This window comes from Pollachius pollachius, assembly GCF_949987615.1.
Source record: "Pollachius pollachius genome assembly, chromosome: 20".
Taxonomy (NCBI): Eukaryota; Metazoa; Chordata; class Actinopteri; order Gadiformes; family Gadidae; genus Pollachius; species Pollachius pollachius.
In genome coordinates, this window is record NC_136953.1 from 861,926 (window position 1) to 883,045 (window position 21,120).

Consider the following 21,120-nt stretch of genomic DNA (forward strand, 5'->3'; position numbering starts at 1 on the left):
TCTTCATTTCAAACCTAGTTGGCCTGCCATCATTCATACATTCTAACCAATATCTGTCCATAAAATCCTCCACTCTGCTCCCATTGGTATCTTTCATTCTGCTTCCCCACAAAGGATTATGTGCATTAACGTCACCTACATAAATAACCGGTGCCCCTATCTGTTCCATAATCTCCTCCAAATCTATTATGCTGACTGGCAAGCAGGGATTGTAAAAGTTAACTATGTTTACCCCCTTATTATTTTCCCACACCTTACTACCACACACGCTAGAGAAGCAGAGAATCAGATCTTACAAAGGTTGCACACCCTCCTTCTGCCTTCCTACCTCGGTCAGCTGCTTCCTGACCGAGGTAGGAAGGCTTCTCCTGGAACGCCTTCCAGGAGAAGGACTATCACAGACCGGTCTGCCCTGCAGCCTCGCTGTTCAGCTACTCTCCCTGGTCAGATGTTCCTACCGTTACTGCCGGATCGATATCAGATGGTCCACACATGCTCCATCAAACGATGCTCCCACTACAGAATCACGTTATTGGACACCACTACTCATGTACACTCATGTACACTGTAAGAGTATTGGGAGCATATTTTGATACTGTATCATAACGTGTTTATTGGACATTTCAGGGGTAGGCAATGTCTTTAAAAAAAAAAATGCATTTAAAGAAAAAGCATAATTATCAAACTAAATAAATAACTTACAAGAAAAGTGTAGCACAGTATTGTTTAAACTTGCTGTACGTATTTGTGAATGGGATTCTGTACGTGTGTTTGAATTATGCAATAGATAATAATTATTCAAATAATAACAACCAAAGATCTTATTTTTGAATTGAATCAAAATCCGTTGAGATCATGTTTTGACCAATACTATTTAAGGGCCATATAACTTCAAAAATAGGTCAGCCATAGTGAAACCAATTTAAAATGACTTTAGATGGTTTGTGATCCCCGGTTGTGGTTGGGTCTACATTATAGTAACCCCACTCGGTCCATGGCCAACACCCCCAGACCCCTTCAATAATAAGTTCCTGTGTTAGACAAGACTCTTTCATTATTCTTGTATCAATAAATTGCGGTAACTGTCTGTATTGTTATCAAATAAACCCATCTTGACTTGTAGCTCGTCGTCTTCAGTGTTGGAACCACCTTTGATCCTTTCCTCATTGTGATCATATCCTCTAATGAAGGGCCCAAGGCCTTGTGTTGAAGAGGTCCTTAATCTGCCTCCTGGAGAGGCACAGTCTCCAGTATGGAGTACAGTCCCATAGTGGCCAGGGTTCATTGTCTATCAAACAGGTCCTTAATCTACCGCCTGGACATGCAGAGCACTATCTCCTTTAAAGTGGTTTAGTCATGTTCACATACTACAAGGTCACTTTGATCAATTAAATGCAATGCCATTGATCGCAATACATTACAGTGTAATGTCATTCATGGTATTTATTGCAATATTACTTTAATTTACAAAAAACCTTTTAACAATAACCATCAATGTCTCAAAAAAAACATTACCACTCAAGTTTATACAAAAAAATAGAGTTTATTATAAAAAGAGTGGGGGTGATGGAGTTTGATAATGATACAAACACATGCTTCTGGTTGAAGGTTGCTATCCTCAGGAACTCAGCCATGTCCGGTCAGCCCCTGGGCTCCGCTGTGTAAACCTGTTGGCTTCAAAGCTCATTGTCCTGAATCCGCTTGGAGGCATTAGAAACCTCTAGGTCGCTACGGTCACTGTGAAGGGGTGGAGCAGTGGATATGGTAGATGCTCAGTGCAGCATTACTGACAGTGAGTAGTCGTATAAACGTATAAATAAAAGTTTCGGAAACACACCGTGACCTGGACCTCCGGGGGTCCGGGGGGGCAGCAGCGACCCCTACCTGACCCCTGTCTGACCCCTCCCCTCTCTGACCCTCTTTGACCTATCTCTGACCTCTAACCCCTCTTTGACCCCTCTCTGACCTCTAACCCCTCTCTGACCCCCTTTGACCTATCTCTGACCTTTAACCCCTCTTTGACCACTCTCTGACCTCTAACCCCTCTCTGACCCCCTTTGACCTATCTCTGACCTTTAACCCCTCTTTGACCACTCTCTGACCTCTAACCCCTCTCTTACCCTCTTTCATCTATCTCTGACCCTCTTTGACCCCTCTCTGACCCCTGTGACCCCTCTCTGACTCTCTTTGACCCCTCTGTGACCCCTCTCTGACCTCTGAACCCTCTTTGACCCCTCTCTGGCTCTCTGACCCCCTAGCTGAGGGTGTGGGAGGTGCAGCAGACTCTGAACGTCACTCAGCAGTGACAGCCGCCGGTCTCCGGTCCCGGGGTGGGGGCCAATGCGGGCCCGTCCGAGACAGCCTGCTCTGCTGTAGGCATGGGGACCACGGCGGTGACGGCGCAAGAGGTCTCCCTGGGAACCAGCAGGGGCTGATGGGCCTTGGAGTCTATCTGTGTGCGCAGAGAGGCAGAGAGGAGGGAGCTGCTGAATGGTTGTCTTCATAGGGGGGTGGAAGTGATTGGAGAGGCTTCAACAACCAACCTTGAACGGCTACTATGACAACGGTGGCCTGTACTGACCTGTATTTTGTAAGGTGGCAGCAGGTAGTTCCAAAATGATGTGTATCGTGTACGACAGCATCAAGTAGCAAACTGTCGAGTGATGGGGATATGCGTTTTACGAAAGTGACGGCCCGATTTTGGTGGCTGTTGACGGGTTTCTTTGTAGGACAGGGCTGAGGTAACAGCCTATTTACGTTTCTTAACACACTGTCCTCTAATTGTATCCATAATAGTAAAACACATTTATAGACCTATAATTATCGTGTAGTTGTATGTATTGATCATTCATCTCGATAGCAGCCAGCGCCACAAACCCAATGTTTACCTGCACTGCGGTACCTGAATATGTACTGCACTGGCTGCCTTTGATAAAAATAAAGGAGTTCAGTTTTTTTGATAAAGTTTTGGATACCAAATTTCCCCAAAAGAGTCGACCAGGGAAAACGCCTCCAAAACATGGCTGAATGCACAAAAAAAATAAATAAAAATGCACACCCAAATACCCCAAACCCCCTCATACGCAAACTGCCACTTACTATGCTGTTTAACATTTTGAAAAAAAAATCTGTTAAACTCATGATCTTAATACAGGATGTTTGAGGAATGAGCCTGCTAGTCTTATCACTAAAGGAGGCTGGTCTTGATGAGGCTATATGAGGCCGAGACAGGCTAAGCTGCTTGTCACCTTATATCAGAACGCCACAATGACTTTGATGTGGGGAGCTCTGTCTCGCCTGTGGATGATGTTGACGTCAGAGAGAGGATGGAGCTACTAATTCACATTTACATTTAGGGAATTTAGCAGACGCTTTTATCCAAAGCGACTTAAATAAGTGCATTTGTTACAAATTTGTTACTCGAAATCAACTTTTAGTAATTTGACTTATTTTAGTTCAAATGTATGAATTGATAAAATCCTCATCTTCATGTCAACAAGATGATACTTTTTAATCCTGCATAGTTTTGTTTCATTTAACATTAGTCTTCCTCTTCCCTCACTGGACCCCCTCTGTTTCTGTTTCTAACCGGGGAGCTGCACAGAGACCCTGATACAGGCCCCATGGTGAACCTCACCACCATGCTGGAGGGCAGCGTGTAGGGCTGGAACTCCCGCCGCTGCCTGCTGGTCCACAAGGCGCCCATTGCCCCCAGAACCACCAACAGGAGCACCAGGGGCAGCAGTATACGCAAGAGCAGAGAGGAGCCTGGAGAGACACAGGGTCATCACATAGAACACTGGCACATAAAGATAGTACCTAGCACTGTGTAGCACGTTATCCTAGCTATCTCCGTTGTATACAAGGAATGGGTTAACCTAGCGATTAGCGGAACGTTCCGGTGCGGTACGGTCCGGGACTTCAATAAATCTGAAGTCCAGATTGAACTGCGACATGGAGGAGAAAGGGATTGTTGCTGTTTGCGGAGCTCCAGACCTCATTCACTACTTATTGAAGCAGGAGCCCCGCGGCCAGATGTTTTGGGGGTTGTGCTTGTTATAAAGTTAATACCTAGACAACATTGAAACGGCATCATGATAATGCGATGGTCATTCATCATAATTTATTGAATGATTATTAAGATAGAAAAATCGTACATTTGTGTTTTTCGATCCATCTTCCGCCCGCCATCTTCCCTAGGATTATTCTTAATTTTCCCAAGCATCCTCAAAACCCACGTTTTCTAGTGTGCCCATCGAAAATCAGAACTTTTAGGGGTTGTTAACCCTCCACCTTACCCCCTCGATAAAATGACTATCGGGACTACCCTGCGCGTGAACGTTCAACAGCGAGGCGTAGGGGTGAGAGTTTGGGTTCAGGGCGGTATCAGGATTCAACTGTACCCACAGTGATATACTGATATATTACTCCTTCTTCTGAAAAATTTACTTATTGTGCGTCGCTTTGGATAAAAGCGTCTGCTAAACGCCCTCAATGTAAATGTAAATGTAGAACCGAACCCAATAGAAACACATTGGGTTTGACACACACACACACACACACACACACACACAGATGCAGGCTACACACTCTCACCCAGGGTGGTGGTGCACAGCTTGGGGGTGTAGCGGCTTTCTTTCCCGAAGGCTTCGCTGAAGGCCATGACCTGCAGGCAGTAGCGTGCGTGCGCGGGCAGAGACAGCGTGTGGAGGGTGGTGTTTAGCGTCTTCACCTGCCGCTGCAGACAGGAAACACACACGTTTAACACACACACACGTGTGTGTGTAGAGCGGTGGTCCGCTGTGTGTGAGCGCGCTGCGTGTGTGTTAAACGGCGTGTCACCTGACTGGGAGCGTCCTCCGCCCAGAAGCAGAGTCTGAAGGCCATGACCGCCTCCAGGCTGTACTGGCTGAGCACCGAGCTCATCGGCTCGCCGTTCTCCGCCATCGGCTCCTTGAAGCTCACGGTTACCATGGAGTCACCCGCCTCCACGCCCAACTCGGACGGAGCCCCGAGGCCCGCTGTAACCAGGGGTAACAAACATTGTAGTTATCATGGGCTGTCTGATACGATCAAGTACATCCGTCCAACACGTTTCTAATAAATCGATTTTTCAACACCATGGTCATCAGGTGCTGAATAGCAAACTGGCAACCTTAAGGTTGCTAGTTGAATCCCCGGCTCCTCCTAGCGAGTGTCGAGGTGTCCCGGAGCGAGACGCCCCCCCCCCCGCCTGCTCCTGACGGGCTGGCTGTCGCCCTGCGGGGTTGACTCGGCTGTCGGTGTGTGAATGTGTGCATGAATCGTTGTAAGTCGCTTTGGATAAAAGCGTCAGCCAAATCCCCTAAATGTGAATGTATACAGATTTCCACTCAGTTCATAGAACTGACTTTTCTCACATCAATTTTCTATTGGGATTCTACTTCATTGAGGCCAATCCTATACTGTCTGTCTGTCTGTCTGTCTGTCTGTCTGTCTGTCTGTCTGGCTGGCTGGCTGGCTGGCTGGCTGGCTGGCTGGCTGGCTGGCTGGCTGGCTGGCTGGCTGGCTGGCTGGCTGGCTGGCTGGCTGGCTGGCTGGCTGGCTGGCTGGCTGGCTGGCTGGCTGTCCCCTCTCACCATCGGCATCCGGACAGAAGTTCCTAATGGCCCAGTCCGACCTCTGACCCCTGGCCTCTGCTCTGACCCTCAGGACGTACACCCCGCTGTAGTCCAGGGGGGCTGAGTAATCGCAGTGCGTCTCGACACCGAAACAGATGTCTTCGTAGTGGACGGAGTTAGAGCTGAGAGAGAGAGAGAGAGAGAGAGAGAGAGAGAGAGAGAGAGAGAGAGAGAGAAAAACTGTAAAAAAAAAAATATATATATATATACTAAGATAAGGATGAACAGCAATAATGTGAAAACATGTGCAGTACTTACAAAGCCCACTGTGCTGTGAAGTTGGCCCTGGTGCTGTAGTTCCATCTCAGGACGTAGCGAGTGTTGACCGCATCCATCGTCAGCTCTGGCTTTGGCAGATCAGCGGCTGCTGGCAGTAAGAAACATCACTTCATCATTCAAGCAGGTCTTTACTTCTGTCTGTGGCTCCATCTGCCTGTCTGTCAATCTGTCTGCCTGACGACCCGCCCGTCTGCATGTCTTTCTGTCTCTCAGTTCGCCTGCCTGCCTGCCTGTCTCTCAGTTCACCAGCCTGCCTGTCTCTCAGTTCACCAGCCTGCCTGCCTGCCTGTCTCTCAGTTCACCTGCCTGCCTGTCTCTCAGTTCACCAGCCTGCCTGCCTCTCAGTTCCCCTGCCTGCCTGTCTCTCAGTTTGCCTGCCTGCCTGCCTGTCTGTCTCTCAGTTCACCTGCCTGCCTGCCTGCCTCTCAGTTCACCAGCCTGCCTGTCTCTCAGTTCACCAGCCTGCCTGCCTGCCTGTCTCTCAGTTCACCTGCCTGCCTGTCTCTCAGTTCACCAGCCTGCCTGCCTCTCAGTTCCCCTGCCTGCCTGTCTCTCAGTTTGCCTGCCTGCCTGTCTGTCTGTCTCTCAGTTCACCTGCCTGCCTGCCTGTCTCTCAGTTCACCAGCCTGCCTGTCTCTCAGTTCACCAGCCTGCCTGCCTGCCTGTCTCTCAGTTCACCTGCCTGCCTGTCTCTCAGTTCACCAGCCTGCCTGCCTCTCAGTTCCCCTGCCTGCCTGTCTCTCAGTTTGCCTGCCTTCCTGCTTGTCTGTCTCTCAGTTCACCTGCCTGCCTGCCTGCCTCTCAGTTCACCTGCCTGTCTGCCTGTCTCTCAGTTTGCCTGCCTTCCTGCTTGTCTGTCTCTCAGTTTGCCTGCCTGCCTGCCTGTCTCTCAGTTCGCCTGCCTGCCTGTCTGTCTCTCAGTTCGCCTGCCTGCCTGTCTGTCTGTCTCTCAGTTCGCCTGCCTGCCTGTCTGTCTCTTAGTTCGCCTGCCTGCCTGTCTGTCTCTCAGTTCGCCTGCCTGCCTGTCTGTCTGTCTCTCAGTTTGCCTGCCTGCCTTGTCTGTCTGTCTGCCTGTTCATTCTATCATTTGTGGCTCGATGCGCGCCCAGTGAATCTTCATGTGCTGAACCACAGGAGCAGTATCGGCACTAACAGAGCAGGAAGTCACAGCAACAAAAAAACTAAAGGTTCATCAATAGGACCAACATTTAAACAGAGTTTACTCTGCCATCTCTCAGAATATGAAGGTTGTATTATGCCCTATAGTTCAACTTCAACTAGCCGTGAAATGCTTGCTTTGCCTGCTGCATGGACTGTGAATAGACAATAAACGACCTATACACAATTACTATTGTTCTGGACCCTATTCGTCGCTGTATTTTCATGCCGAGGCTTCTAATTTATCGAGCCGTCTTTATTTGTTAGTACTCCCGGTTGGACCGGAAGTGACCATCCGGAAGTGATTCCGCTGACTACTTCATACGTTAACGCTAGAGAAATCGCATCTTCTGCCTTCTTAGTCTTGCTAGCTGTATATTCGCAATGTTTGTAAGTACTGCAGCTTGTTAGGTCCTTAGCAGCATTCTTTTGGTTATTGGATCATCGATTTATGTGATTGATGTACCATTTTATATGGCGCCAGCTATGTTTTCCAGATCTGTTTATTGCCTGTGGAGAGATACAGTAAAGCTCCAACTATCGTGCACTTAGTTATTGCAATATGTTATATTGTGTTTTGCATTTGAGTGCATCCCGTTTTGCAACTGATATATATTTATGTTTGTGTTTCAGTTTCACTCTTTGAATTTGAGTAAACCTTCCTAATCGGCACCACGCTTCTTGGAGTTATTCATCATCAATTAGTTTAGCTGAACTGGATAGTGGGATTGCTGCTCAGATCCACCCAGACCAGTACAACTATAAGTATAAGAATGAACAGGTGAAATAAAGGGATGTATAGAATAATCATTGTAGGGCATATTAAATTTGTTTTGTATAACCATGTGTACAGATGAATAGTATTGAAGGCAGTGCAGTTTGCAGCAGCACATGATTAAAGCGACTGTTGGCAGTACCCCACTGAGAGTTCTGACAGAGTGTTATGGCACTGTGGCACAACCTGGGTTTCTCAGTAGTTACCCCGGCAACATGGTGTCCCTACCCTGACCTCAGCCGAGGGGAGAGGCCCTAGTGTGGATGGCTGGAGGATTCTCCTGGCCCTGGTCCTGCACTGTCCCGCGAAAAATGTCCTGCAGACTGGGGACGGCCCCGCTGGTGAAACGCTCAGCCGGACACCCCAGCCCCCGGGACCCTGCAGCACCCTGCGCCCTCGGTCTGGAGGAACCCAGTAGAAGCCACCTAGGTGGCGTGCTTAAAGACTCGTGGTCGAAACCCGTGGGCGTGCGCGCTACCTGTGGGTCCGCTCCGCCTCAAGTCGTTGTCGGGTTCAACCGCCAGAGAGACGGCGTCTCCGCCCACTCTGCGAGGGGCTCAGCGGGGGGGCTCCTGTCTGAAGTTTTAGACTCCACTTTGTCCAGTGTCTTCTCGTTGCCCTGTTCTCATCTCAGCCGTTGTGTAACGTTAGCGGTCCAGTTCAGTGGAGAACCAGGAGTCCAGGGCAGCGTCTGTTCAGCTCATCAGATGGTTTGGTCCACCCGTTGTTTTTGTATATATTTTTTATGCATATCGCCATATCCGTAATGGACCAATAACCCCCATATCTCGCAGACATGTTGATGAGGCCTACCGTATAAGTGTTATGAGGCTTTTTGTTATGTTGTTAGCCCTACCTGCTCTGGTCCAAGAATTAAGTACAAAGAACATTTTCCCGAAATAAATGACGTAAATTATAAGACTACAATAATACTTCATACTTAAATTAATAATACTCCGACATGCAGCAGCTCGCATATCACAACCAAACGCTTCACTCTCAAGTTTGTCGAGCACATAAATACTTAACTCCTTACCTGATAACATGATCGATCCCAGCATTACCAAGAGCTTCATGGGCATATCTCCTCCCTGACCACTAACCCCCGACCACTAATCCGTCTATCCGCGGAACCAAGAGGAACCGCTGCCTCCGCTGTGTGTGTGTGTGTGTGTGTGTGTGTGTGTGTGTGTGTGTGTGTGTGTGTGTGTGTGTGTGTGTGTGTGTGTGTGTGGGACGTCGCACAGCGTTACAGTCAGGCCAGCCTCCACTTCAGAGACCACCTCTCCCCTTTGCTCCCCCGTTGTTTTGCATACATGCTTTATGGAAGGCTTTTTCTGAGAAACGTAAAATAACGTAATGTCGCACGGCCGAACTCTGCGTGTTGACGTGCAGAGTTTACTATAAAACGCCCCTCCGCTATAACAGGCATTACGGTAAGAGTAACACTTTCCGGTTGACGTAATTGTGCACGTCATGAAAAGATACATGAATAATATGAAATAATTACCGATGCCGACATTATTTCAGAGAGGAATTATACTTTGAAAAAGACTAACTAGTCCAACTACATAAAAAATAGTGTCATTGAGAAACGTTTCCACAAACCAATTTCCCAAGAGTGATAGAGAACATATCAGCATGTCCCTATCAGGGCCTTCTGATGTTGAGATACTCAATGAAAGACCTACAGAAGGTCAGATATTAACCTTCAGAACGACGGCAGCCCCTCAGAGGGTCACTCAGTGACCTTCAGAGTGCCCCTCAGTAACCTTCAGAGTGTCACTCAGTGGGTTAGGTTTAACATCAGGACTCCTTTCTATTTCTAATCTATATTTAGAGGGAAGATAAGTCAGAAATGACCATTTAGTAAGCTATGTATAGCTCTCAGTAGTGAGCTGTGTCTCTCTGAATAGTGAGCTTGTGTCTCCCTGAGTAGTGAGCTGTCTCTCTGAGTAGTGAGCTGTGTCTCTCTGAATAGTGAGCTGTTTCTCTCAATAGTGAGCTGTGTTTGAATATTTAGCTATGTGTCTCTAATAGTGAGATATGTGTCTCTCTGAATAGTGAGCTGTGTCTCTGAATAGTGAGCTGTGTGTCTGATTAGTGAGCTGTGTGTCTGATTAGTGAGCTGTGTGTCTGATTAGTGAGCTGTGTGTCTCTGATTAGTGAGCTGTGTGTCTCTTATTAGTGAGCTATGAGTCTCTCTGATTAGTGAGCTATGAGTCTCTCTGATTAGTGAGCTATGTGTCTCTCTGAATAGTGAGCTATGTGTCTCTCTGAATAGTGAGCTGTGTCTCTGAATAGCTCTGCTGATATTGTGAGGTTAAGACGTAATACAGAAGTTACAGGAAACAGGAAGTTTCTCAATGACTGGAGATGCATACTTTATAATTTAGTTTGACTAATCATTTGCACAATTGAAAATACAAAGCCTAGAAATTCAAAGCCATTTTTTTCCTGAAACGAAGTTTGCAGGCGATACTTATTAAATCAATGTGTATAAATCAATTCATACACGCTCTCACCGTAATGCCTCTTATATACACGTAGGCCTAAAGCAGAACAAGGTTTGGTGTCACGGTTAGCAGGTGGCAGGTAGGCAGGACCCAATAACAGACAGTCCAGGTAAAGGATAATTTATTAACGCAAAAGGCAAGGAACACCGAGAACACGGGTGACGCAGGTAACACAGAGAACACAGGTAACACACAGGACACAACTCACCACCAACCACAATGATCCGACAAAGTACAAAGGAAAGACAAGGGCTTAAATACTGTGGCGAGCAGCACAGGAAGGACGAGACGGGAGCCCAGGTTAACAGGTTACGCAACTCTCGTGTCCCATGCACCGCACGACACCGAGAGTTGCCTTTACTGAACACCAACCACAAACATGGAAACCAGCGCACCCAGTAAACGAACACGTCACTCTCGGTGACTGTGGCGGCAACGATGCACACAACATGTCAACACTCAACAACTACTTAACTACCCCAACCCATTAACCCCACTCAACCCAACAACCACTGTCCCCGAAAGGGTCCAAACCCCCAGGATAAATCAACCCCCCAGAATCCCTTGCGCAACTGAAGGAGGGCCTACACCTGTGGTTGCCACACAGCCCCCACCTTAGGGGTCAGACGTCCCGACGACCCCCAACGCCGCTGCCTCGGCCCCTGCCCGTTGCTGTCCAATTGCGGCGCAGTCTGTGACGCCCGTCTCCCGCAGCGGGCGGAATAGGCCCTCCTCTGCCGAGGATCAGCATGAGCCCTCGGGGTGCGGTCATGGACCACCGCCATCGGGGCCACGCCGGCGGCTGGGATGGACTGGACGCTGTCCAGTCCGCCCGCAATCCTTGACCCACCGACACTGCTCCGGCTCGAGGTCCAGTGGCCTGGGTTTCCGGACCCGGTCCTTGTCCTGCCCGGACTGGAATGCCACTGGCATTGTGCCACGGGAGAGGGCTGGCCCGGCCGCGTCCACCTGGGCACCACAGCGGCGGCAGCGGGGCTTGGCCGGACCAGACTGGTCCTGGCAATCATCCTCCGTGGACGGCTGCAGGCTGGGTTGGTCGCAAAACTCCCGCTCCGCCCGTTCCGCAACATCGAGGGCCACATCGAGGGTCGGGGGCATGATGAGGCAGGCGTGCTGCCCCATCTGCGGCGGGGAAAGTCCCTGAAGGAAGGCATGAAGGGCTAGCTCATCCCTAGTCACAGCTGGGAAGTCGGGGTAGCCACGCCCAGCGTACAACTGAATGCCCCCTGCGTAGGCCCCCAAGCGTTCCCCCTCCCGGCGGCGGCTGGTTAGCAGCTCCCAGCTGTGGTTCACGGCCGCCCACTGCCCGAAACGCCTCTCCGACGCCCGGATCAGGGCCTGGAGCGCCTGCACCGCCGTCCCCTCCAGCGCTAGGGCGAGGTGGACGACCGCCTCCCCGGCACCCCAGCCGTTGTGCCACTCATCAAGCCGGAACTGGGCAAGGTACGGCTCAAGCTGCGTTGCCCCGGAGAACTTCCGCAGCTTCACCCCCGACCTTGCCACCAGGTTGACAGCTGCCATTTCTCTGTCCGTGGGCCGCTGCGCTCCCACAACGCCGGGTGCGTCGGCGTCGGTTGGGTCAATCCCAATCCTTTATCCACGTGCACAGGCCAATCCCACTTCTCGCCGCACATACCCAGGCTTTCTTGGGAAAACCTGGGTCGACAGAGACGCAACTCGCAATCAGAGTTAAATGGTACCACGACGCTCACTTTAGATTCAATTAGTCGAACCAGGTTTTCCGCTTTAGGTTCAATGCGCGTTCACATAAAAGGGGCGTTTATCGCGTCATTTGACTCACCCTTATGCAAAATGAATAGCGCGAGAGCGGTGTATTTCACCCAAGGCGAGCAGTGTATTATTATGAATTCCCACGAGGTATTCAAAGTCGAAATCACAGCCAAGGGGAACACGGTTGCCCATAATAAGGCTAAGGGTGCTGGCAAAAAATAGCCGACCGTGTTAGTTCGTAAGTGAAAAGATTCTGCATATTGTCTAAAAAATATCTATCATGTATCATCATGCCTTTTACCCCCATAGGTGTGGTGCCAGCACACTCCTACGAACATGGGGCCAAGTCAAAAATAAATATAAAAATATTATGTTATGTAATGTCAGGTAAGTTGTTAGCATCCATTTGAATAATTTCAGGTGAATCTAGGCTAGATTCACCTGAAATTATTCAAATGGATGCTGTGTGTCTAGATAAGGCTCTGAGAATAATACCCATGTAGTGATTCATTATAACTGTTGCCTTACAATTGTATCATAGAATGAAGATTTCTGTTTGTTTGTTTATTTGTTACAAAATCTATCATTGAGTGGCCAGCAGCAGTAGCATCAGTGTTTTGTTCTAAGATTAAATGATGTATGTTATCTTGCAAGCTGCCTGTGGGCATGATCTAAACCCCTATTCAATAATGTGGTTGATATACTGTATATCTGCTCTCTTCACCTGTCAGGCAGAATGAAAAGAAAAATTTCCTCATACTTTAGCAAAAAGCCAAGTAAGGAAACACGGGACAGTGATGTGGTAAGACAGGACGAGAGTAAGAGGTTGAGAGTGAGGGAGAGAGACACTGCGAGCGAGGTGCAGCCTGAGAGTGAGAGCGAGTCAGACTACCTCATCTCTCAAGGACACAAACCTACAGGTACAACTCACTCTGACTGTAAGCCCTCCATGTGTGCAGAATTCTGTCTTCCACAGACAATATGTGTTATATGATATATTATTGTGCTTGATGTACTTGAAATACCTGTATAAAAACACTAAGACTTGCCATGATGACTGTTGACTTACCATGACGACTGTATGTTTCAGACATTGACAGTGATGCTGCAACACAGCCCATGCCTAGCACTTCACAAGGTAAATAGTATGCTCATATTGTTACCCATTGTAAATAAAATTTCACACTGCTTATGACCCTATCCTGGTGATGCCCGATGATAATTGGGCATCATCAACCCCTTGGGGGGGGCGTTGTTAGCAGCAAGTCTATTCCGGCCCTTAGAAACCAACTTCAATGTATTTTCATTGTGATAACCATTTTTTAATAGCTTTCATTGTAGGTGAAATTACTGAGACGGTCATCATGTAGCCACCTAACCGATTATGTCTCTCCACCAAAATAAGTTTATGGAGTCCTAGTCTGCTTGACCCCCACATTGCTGCTCGCAGCTATACTTTTATTTTGTGGTTACACTGACAGGTGTCATCAGACCGTGCCTGGATGATCAACAGGACAAGATGACTAATCCTGTGGTGGAAGAGGCTCCTTCGGGTATATAAAACACATTCATATGGGTGCATGTTGTGCATGGTTGATGGCTTATAGATCTTGTTCTTGTCTTAGACATTTCTAGATCGAGAGTGGATGCCCCCGTCCAGCCACGGCTCAAAGACTTTCCTAGGACCGCATTTGGTGATAGGAGAAGAAATTTTAATGCCTCAGGGTATGCGCAACACGCATGGATTGAATACTCTGTGTGCAAGGATGCTGTGTTTTGTTACGCCTGTAGGCACTTTGGCCTTCCAAATTCTGAAATTACCTTCACTGGTATAGGGTTTAGAAATTGGAAAAAGGCCATGTACAAGGATGGGGGCTTTGCTGCCCATGCAAAATCAGAGGCACACAGCAATGCAGTGTTGGCTTGGAGAAATTTTGAGAAGGCTGGACAAGAGAACACCTCTCTGTTGAATATATTGTCTCAGGACCACTCAAAACTCGTTCAAGAAAATCGTCATTACATTAAAAGTGTTGCAGAGGTGTTATTGTTAACCGCCACACAAAACATTGCCCAAAGAGGCCATTGGAAAAGTGAGGAAGTTGACAACAGGGGTAGCTTTCTTGCAATATTGGAGCTTCTTGCAAATCATGACCCCGTAGTTGAAAAGAAAATGAATGGCGTGCAAAATGCAAAATACACCAGCCATCAAATCCAAAACGAGGTTTTGGATACGTTGGCTGAGATGGTGCGATCCACCATCGTCAAAGAAGTGAAAGAGTCCCAGGTCTTTGCCATTATGGCAGACGAAACCAAAGACGTTAGTAAGAAGGAACAGATGTCATATGTGCTACGATACTATTATCGTGGAGAAGTGAAAGAGAGCTTTCTTCACTTTGAGGCATTAAAAGAACTCGATGCTGCTGCGTCAGTCATGCGCGGAAAGAACAATGGCGTTCAGGCTCGCATGAAGGAGCTGGCAAGTAAAGCCTTCTATGTGCATTGTAATGCACATTGTCTGAATTTAGTGCTTGTAGACACTGTAAAGATTGTCCCTGAGGTTGAAAACTTCTTTTCTGCTGTACAGAAATTGTACAATTTCATGTCTGGGTCATACATTCACTCAAAGTGGCTGGATACGCAGAAACGTTTGTATGAAGGAGCCCCTCCTAAGGAGCTACAAAAATTGAGTGACACACGTTGGGCCTGTCGGCAGAAGGCATGCCAAACCATCCTTGATAGGCTTCCAGCCATCATTTGTGTACTTGAGGAGAAAGATGTCAGTGAAAGTGGTGACCGTTCAGTTGAGGCACGGAGCCTTTTGGCCTTAATTGACCTGGAGTTTGTGGTACTCCTGGTAATGCTCACCAAGCTTTTTGGGGAGGTGAAATGCTTATCAGAGGCACTCCAGAGTCAAAACATAGACCTTGGTCTAGCTATAGACTTGGTTGAGGCACTGGTCCATAATCTCAAAACTTTCAGAAATGAAGAGTACTTCAATGGGTTATGGAATAAAGTCATTGATACAGCACAACAGTGCAACATCGAAGTCCAGCCCAGCCAAAGAAGAACACTACTGATCAAAAGGCTAGATAATTCACATGTGATGTCCACACTAGGTGGTCGTTCAGAAAAAAACAAAGACGTGTTCCGAAGCCAGATATTTTACAAAACCATCGATGTGATGTTGAGTGAAATTGAACGAAGGTTTTCTAGGGCAAATTGTGATGTCAAGCGCGGCATTGAGGCCTTAAATCCCAAAAGTGATCACTTCTGTAATGAGGAAGCGCTGCTTCCGTTTGCATTCCCGTTAGCACTGCTACGTGTGAAAGAAGCTTCTCCGCACTTAAACTGATCAAATCATTCTTGAGAGCAAGGATGGATGACAATAGATTGAGCAATTTGGGAGATCTAAGTGTTGAGTCTCGAAGAGTGAAATCACTTAACCTGGATGACTTTGTTAATCACTTTGGCCAATTTAACCGAAGAATACAACTTGCATAGGTTCTAGATTGATCATTATCATAAGTCAGTGTGTAATTTATTATGTTAAGAGATGGTAAATAAATACATCAATTCATTTATTTTTGACTCTTTGACTCACAGTGATTTTGTCCTAGGAGAAATGAGACACTAAAATAATGGACTTATTTTCTATAGATGGGTATGTTTTAAGTTAACTGCATCAATTTAGTAAAATGAGATTGGGGACTGGGACTACTAGAATAGTGAGAATAAACTAGTACAGTTTTTTCCGCTGCCTGGTAGCCATGTCAGTGGTATGAAAAGGCCTACTACTATCAGGTAAAGCCGACTTTAGATGCTTAATGAAAACAATCATGTTTCTGATTTATGTGGCCACCACAATGTGAATTTTGGTCCCAGTCTGGCCACCCCTATAAAATGATTCTGGCTCCGCCACTGAATCTAGCCTATGATTTGCAATGGCCTAGGCTCCAACCTTTAATCTCATGTTGATTACCTGTAGCAAATAAAAAGAAAACCCAAATTAATACGACTGGGAGGGGGACCGCTCCACCGCCCTTCACCACTTCGGAGGAGCTGGCTCTCGCCAATAAAGAAGGTCGGCCGATGATGGAAGGAGTGGAAGGGGGGATGTCCTCTGACCCCACTGCCTCGACATCCAAGGCGTTTGTAATGAGTATGTATTCATGTATTGGCAATGGATATAAATAATTGTCTTGCTAATCAAATGTGAAATGATTGAGTGTCAATTAATTGTGTCATTTTTAGTTGAAGGTACAAACATTTTTTTGGAGTAGCCGCCGACAATCAATCTCCAATCAGAGGTATATAACTATCAAAGCAAATTGTCACGTATTCTTCTAAATGTTTACTTTTTTGGAAAGAATGTCCTATAATAGGTTTCCCTGATTCTTTCAGGAGACTGTCGGCCTGTGACTCCAGGGCGACTATGGAGGTGATTTTTCTTAACAATTCTCACAGTTCTCACAGTAATATGAATTTGTAGAATAAAAAATGCCTAGGCCTAATGGTGTCAGACATAGCGGTTATGTAAGGGATAATGGACAACACGGCACTTATATCCAAGGTTAATGTACGTTGAACGTGGGGCCACCTTTGAACTTTCTCAAGAGCCATCACAATGGGGAAACTCAACCGAGCAGTGCTGTATATAGCATGTATTATAGCTGTAACTGTTTCACATCACTCTTCCTTTTGATCATTTATTCTATAGAGGGAAATGGCATTGGATGGGCCATCCCTTCACCTCAACCTCCTCAAGGCCTTCTCGAGGGACGGACAAGGTTTTTATTTAGGTTATTCCTTTTGTAAGGTGCGCCACAAGGCTTTGACCATGGTAACTGAATTACGATTTTAACCCATCATTTCTTTAGATTGGAACAGATTCTATAAGGGCGCTGTACAAGCGCAACTTGGAGCTGGACAACGATATTAAAGTCTTGGTGAAAAGAAAGTTGAAGGTCAAGATCCAGCTCCTCGAGAGGGTAGGCTAATATTTTTATTACCTAGATTTTCTTTGGTTAAGCTGGACTGACTACTGAAATAATGTTATTTTTTCTACTTTCACAGCAACTGCATGGCGATGCCACGGCTACCTAACTGTAGTCCTGTGTTATGCACGTGAAGTAATGAGTAACGAGCCTGTTTAAATCGCAGTAACGACAAACGCATTACTGATTTTGACAAAGTAATTAGTTACAGTGCTCGTTACCGCAAAAGTAACGTAGTTACTGTAACGCGTTACTTAATAACGCGTTAGTCCCATCACTGCTTATACCTAAATTAAGAATCTCTAACCTACTACCTAAACTTCTCCATCTCTAACCAAGGCAGGGCTACCTACAATTAACCGTCAATAATCGTATACCAATCCAGGTATTATTAAACTTATAGCTAAACCAAACCAAGGGTTGGTCTTCATCAAGGTTTCTCCTCTTCCCAACGGGGTCCAAGGCTGTCCAAGCAAAGACAAGCAAGGGCAATCAGAATGTCTAAAGTTCTTTAATATGTTCCTCACCGCAGAGACCCCTGGCAGCACTACCACCAAATACAATTCACATTTTACCAATAGGCTTCTCTGTACAGACTTCACAACATCTTCTCAATAAACATGTTCTAATGACCAGCCTCTGGCTGGGTACACACGGAGAGCTCTTCACAGTATGCAGGTTTTTTGACTACGACCACCTCCGGGAGCCACCTGCAAGATAATGCCCTTCAGTTATTTAAGACGGACTGGAGCAAGACATTTGGATATATTGTGGCTGCAACTTATTATTGAGGTTTCATTTCTTCATGTTCCTGCTTCAATTGTTTGACTAAAGTCTCAAAGCCATAATTTGGTTTCCACTGAAATGTCCCGTTGTAATCTAAGCATACCGTTTATGAACATGAGAATTTACCTCTAGAAAATAGATTTACAAAGTTGAGTAGCATACCAAATATGATAATTCATTGTAAGTTAAACAGGTTAAGAGAATGGTATTGTAATAAATACAAATGATAGGATGACAAAAACAATGGATGGCTTCTAGGTTTCAGAACAAAAGCTATCTTCATAACTGAATGTTCTTTCATTTTGATGAGTAAAGCCAAGACAAAATCAAGAAAAATCTATATTGAAAAAAAAGGTCAGGATAGGAAACGATAAACATACGTTTATGTATATGATTTAAGATTCTATAAGAATCGAGAATGAGTAGAAATGTATTCACAATCAGTTTTACGTTGTCCCTTCAAACACAGTTGTGTATAAACACACAATGTACATTCCACATCAACTAAAATTTGACAATTCGATTCAAACCAAAACCCATTTTGATATGGCAGCAAGACAGTTCCCCCAAAGAAGAGTCTTCTGCCTCAGCCTCTTCCCCAGATGTTTGGGCTGCAAGCAGCTGTAGTTCTCTTTAATCTATTCATTTACATACTTAGTCTTAGTATAAATAATGGTCAAGTGAACAGCAATCATCAGTCTCCATGTTTCCTGTATGTTTCCTCTCCATGTAATGATGCGCACATACACAATTGTTTTTTGGGCAGGAGGGGTAAGGGCTGTGCATGTGGCATAGGAGATTCAGATTTAAATGACGACAGTTGTCAAGGTTTTAGAAAAGGGCCAGATGTGATTCCACTCTAGAAATGCTCTTAGCCGAGAGTAACACACTTATTATATTTTAAAGAGAATTTCCACAGTTTGACAACTTTCTCCATTTTCCTATAATGGTGCCTTATTCTTTCAACGGTCACTTCGGCTCATTGCAGTTTGATTTTCTCTGCTATGGATGCTGTGATAGTAAACGCGCCATTCACAGAAAGTACTTTGCCAAAGATCATGAAACAGGTAGACGGCTCAAAATGATTGAACCGTCTAAAAAAACAACAAACATGGTCTTCTGTCTGATCAGCAGGGGGACCCCATTTCCACTGGGGTCCCCTAGCTTAGCCTTTAACTCCCATTCAGTGTTTCAAAGTTGGAGGGAGATCTTCCCTGCGTCACTGACCATTAGCAAGGCCCTGCTGTCTGCTCCACTTCCTCTCCTCTTTCCTTCTCAGACGCCCATGTCCACGATGCCCTCGTCCCTCACGCCCCAGGGGGCCACCGCCTCCGCCTCCAGGCCCATGTGCTCCATGCGGACCTGCCCCAGGAGCGCGGCGGACGCCCCGTCCCAGGGCTCCTCGGTGCCCAGCGAGAGGAGGTCGCGGCTGCAATGGAGCGGGGGGCCCGAGCCCCCCTCCATGGAGTAGACCCCAGAGTCTCCGCTCCCACCGCGGTCCTGCCGATTGTGTCTGTTTCCAGATGTGCAACATCATCAAATTAAAGGGGGTGATATCATGCATTGCAACTTTTTCCTTTGCTTTCGACTGTTATATGACGCATCACAGTTTCAGGTCTGCTAAACTAGAAACATCTGAGACAGGGGGGGGGTATTCGTGCCCACCGAGAACGCCCTCAATAAGTCCGTCAAATGGCTTGTTTGCGCTCAAACTTTACTTCCGTAACAGTGTGACGTCAGACTGCAGTGGGCGGGGCTGAAGTGCAGAAGTCCCGCCTCCCGGCTACCCACAATGTTAACTTCTCGGGGGTGTGAATTTGCCGGCGCATGCGCAAAGTGTTCGACCAATCGCAACTGAGCGGGCGTTCTGACCAATCACATCAGACTGGGCTACTCGGGAGGGGGGCCTTAAAGCGACGAGATACAAAACCGAACGTTTTGGAAGATGCTGAAATTGTTTTTGCAGAAATGAACAATGTGAGAATAATAAGGAGTATTTCTAACATACAGGCTTGTTACCCTATTCTAGTAACCCTATTGCCAAATGCAATTAGCACCCCTAAAAAAGCATGATATGGGATCTCTAAGGTTACAAATCTTCAACGATGGATCTCTGAGATTGGGAGTTCATGATGCCTGGAGTTCCGGTCTCTCTTGTATTGTTCGCGCAAGAGAGAGACACAAGAGACGGGAGTGGACCCTAAAACTATGGGCGGGCAAATCGGTCGGCTAATCTTTGATCAGACGGATTCGTCTGGACGTCAGACTAGATTAAATGCAGCTTTTTATAGACATTGACTGATCCACGCTCGCTGTGGACAGCCAGAGGAGCTGGAACCCCTCAGGCTGGAGACATGGGGTTTCTATAGCCACCGGCCCTCCTCTGTACTCACCAGTAGGAGGTCTTTGTATCAATGCCGTTAAAGACCACTACAGGGGTAAACTATTCTCCCATGAATATAATTCACTGACGACACACAGATCCTTCCCAGAAACACATCAATATCAATATAAATACACTGACCTTGCATCTGGCTCCAGGCCTGAAGGGGGCGCTGTGGACACAGACAGCGGAGGCAGGTTGACCTCCAGAGGAACCACCTGGGGACAGATGCTCAGCCTATCACAGGTCAGCTCAGCCTCAGAGTCCGTGGTGAGCAGCCGCGGGGCGTCCGAGCCAGGGGACAAGTCCATGAGGTACTGAGAGAGAGAGAGAGAGAAAGAGAGAGAGAGAGGAGCAAGAGAGGGAGAGAGAGAGAGAGAGAGAGAGAGAGAGAGGGAGAGAGAGAGAGAGGAGCAAGAGAGGGAGGGAGGGAGAGAGAGAGAGAGGAGCAAGAGAGGGAGGGAGAGAGAGAGGAGCAAGAGAGGGAGGGAGGGAGAGAGAGAGAGAGGAGCAAGAGAGGGAGAGAGAGAGAGAGAGAGAGAGAGAGAGAGAGAGAGAGAGAGCGAGAGAGAGAGAGAGAGAGAAGGAGGGAGAGAGAGCGAGAGAGAGAGAGAGAGAGAGAGAGAGAGAGAGAGAGAGGAGCAAGAGAGGGAGGGAGGGAGAGAGAGAGGGAGAGAGAGAGGAGCAAGAGAGGGAGGGAGGGAGAGAGAGAGAGAGAGAGAGAGAGAGGAGCAAGAGAGGGAGGGAGAGAGAGAGAGAGAGAGAGAGAGAGAGAGAGAGAGAGAGAGAGAGAGAGAGAGAGAGAGAGAGAGAGAGG

General features: G+C 47.1%; 2 protein-coding genes across 3 annotated transcripts in view; both read right to left on the reverse strand.

Moving 5' to 3' along the window:
- Positions 1 to 2,115: 2,115 nt before the first annotated feature.
- On the reverse strand, positions 2,116 to 9,157 carry LOC307091439 (interferon alpha/beta receptor 1a-like). Of its 2 annotated transcripts, none has more exons than XM_079758415.1 (7): positions 8,909 to 9,157; positions 5,919 to 6,024; positions 5,619 to 5,782; positions 4,843 to 5,021; positions 4,597 to 4,738; positions 3,638 to 3,768; positions 2,116 to 2,452 (listed from the first exon to the last, which is right to left on the reverse strand). In XM_079758415.1, exons 1-7 carry the CDS (start codon positions 8,952 to 8,954, stop codon positions 2,297 to 2,299), a joined length of 924 nt encoding a protein of 307 aa, XP_079614541.1. In that variant the 5' UTR covers positions 8,955 to 9,157; the 3' UTR covers positions 2,116 to 2,296. The 2 variants fall into 2 exon arrangements, with proteins under 2 accessions (XP_079614541.1, XP_079614540.1); XM_079758414.1 differs by having other exon boundaries at positions 5,919 to 6,027.
- An 8,385-nt stretch (positions 9,158 to 17,542) lies between these two features.
- LOC307091445 (interferon alpha/beta receptor 1b-like) overlaps positions 17,543 to 21,120 on the reverse strand; it is a 28,254-nt gene continuing 24,676 nt past the window's right edge. Inside the window, exons 7-8 of the mRNA XM_079758424.1 lie at positions 20,445 to 20,620; positions 17,543 to 19,433 (exon numbers count right to left, since the gene is read on the reverse strand). Of these exons, the coding sequence (XP_079614550.1) occupies positions 19,196 to 19,433; positions 20,445 to 20,620 (414 nt within the window). The 3' untranslated portion in view covers positions 17,543 to 19,195. The remainder of the gene's footprint in view (positions 19,434 to 20,444; positions 20,621 to 21,120) is intronic.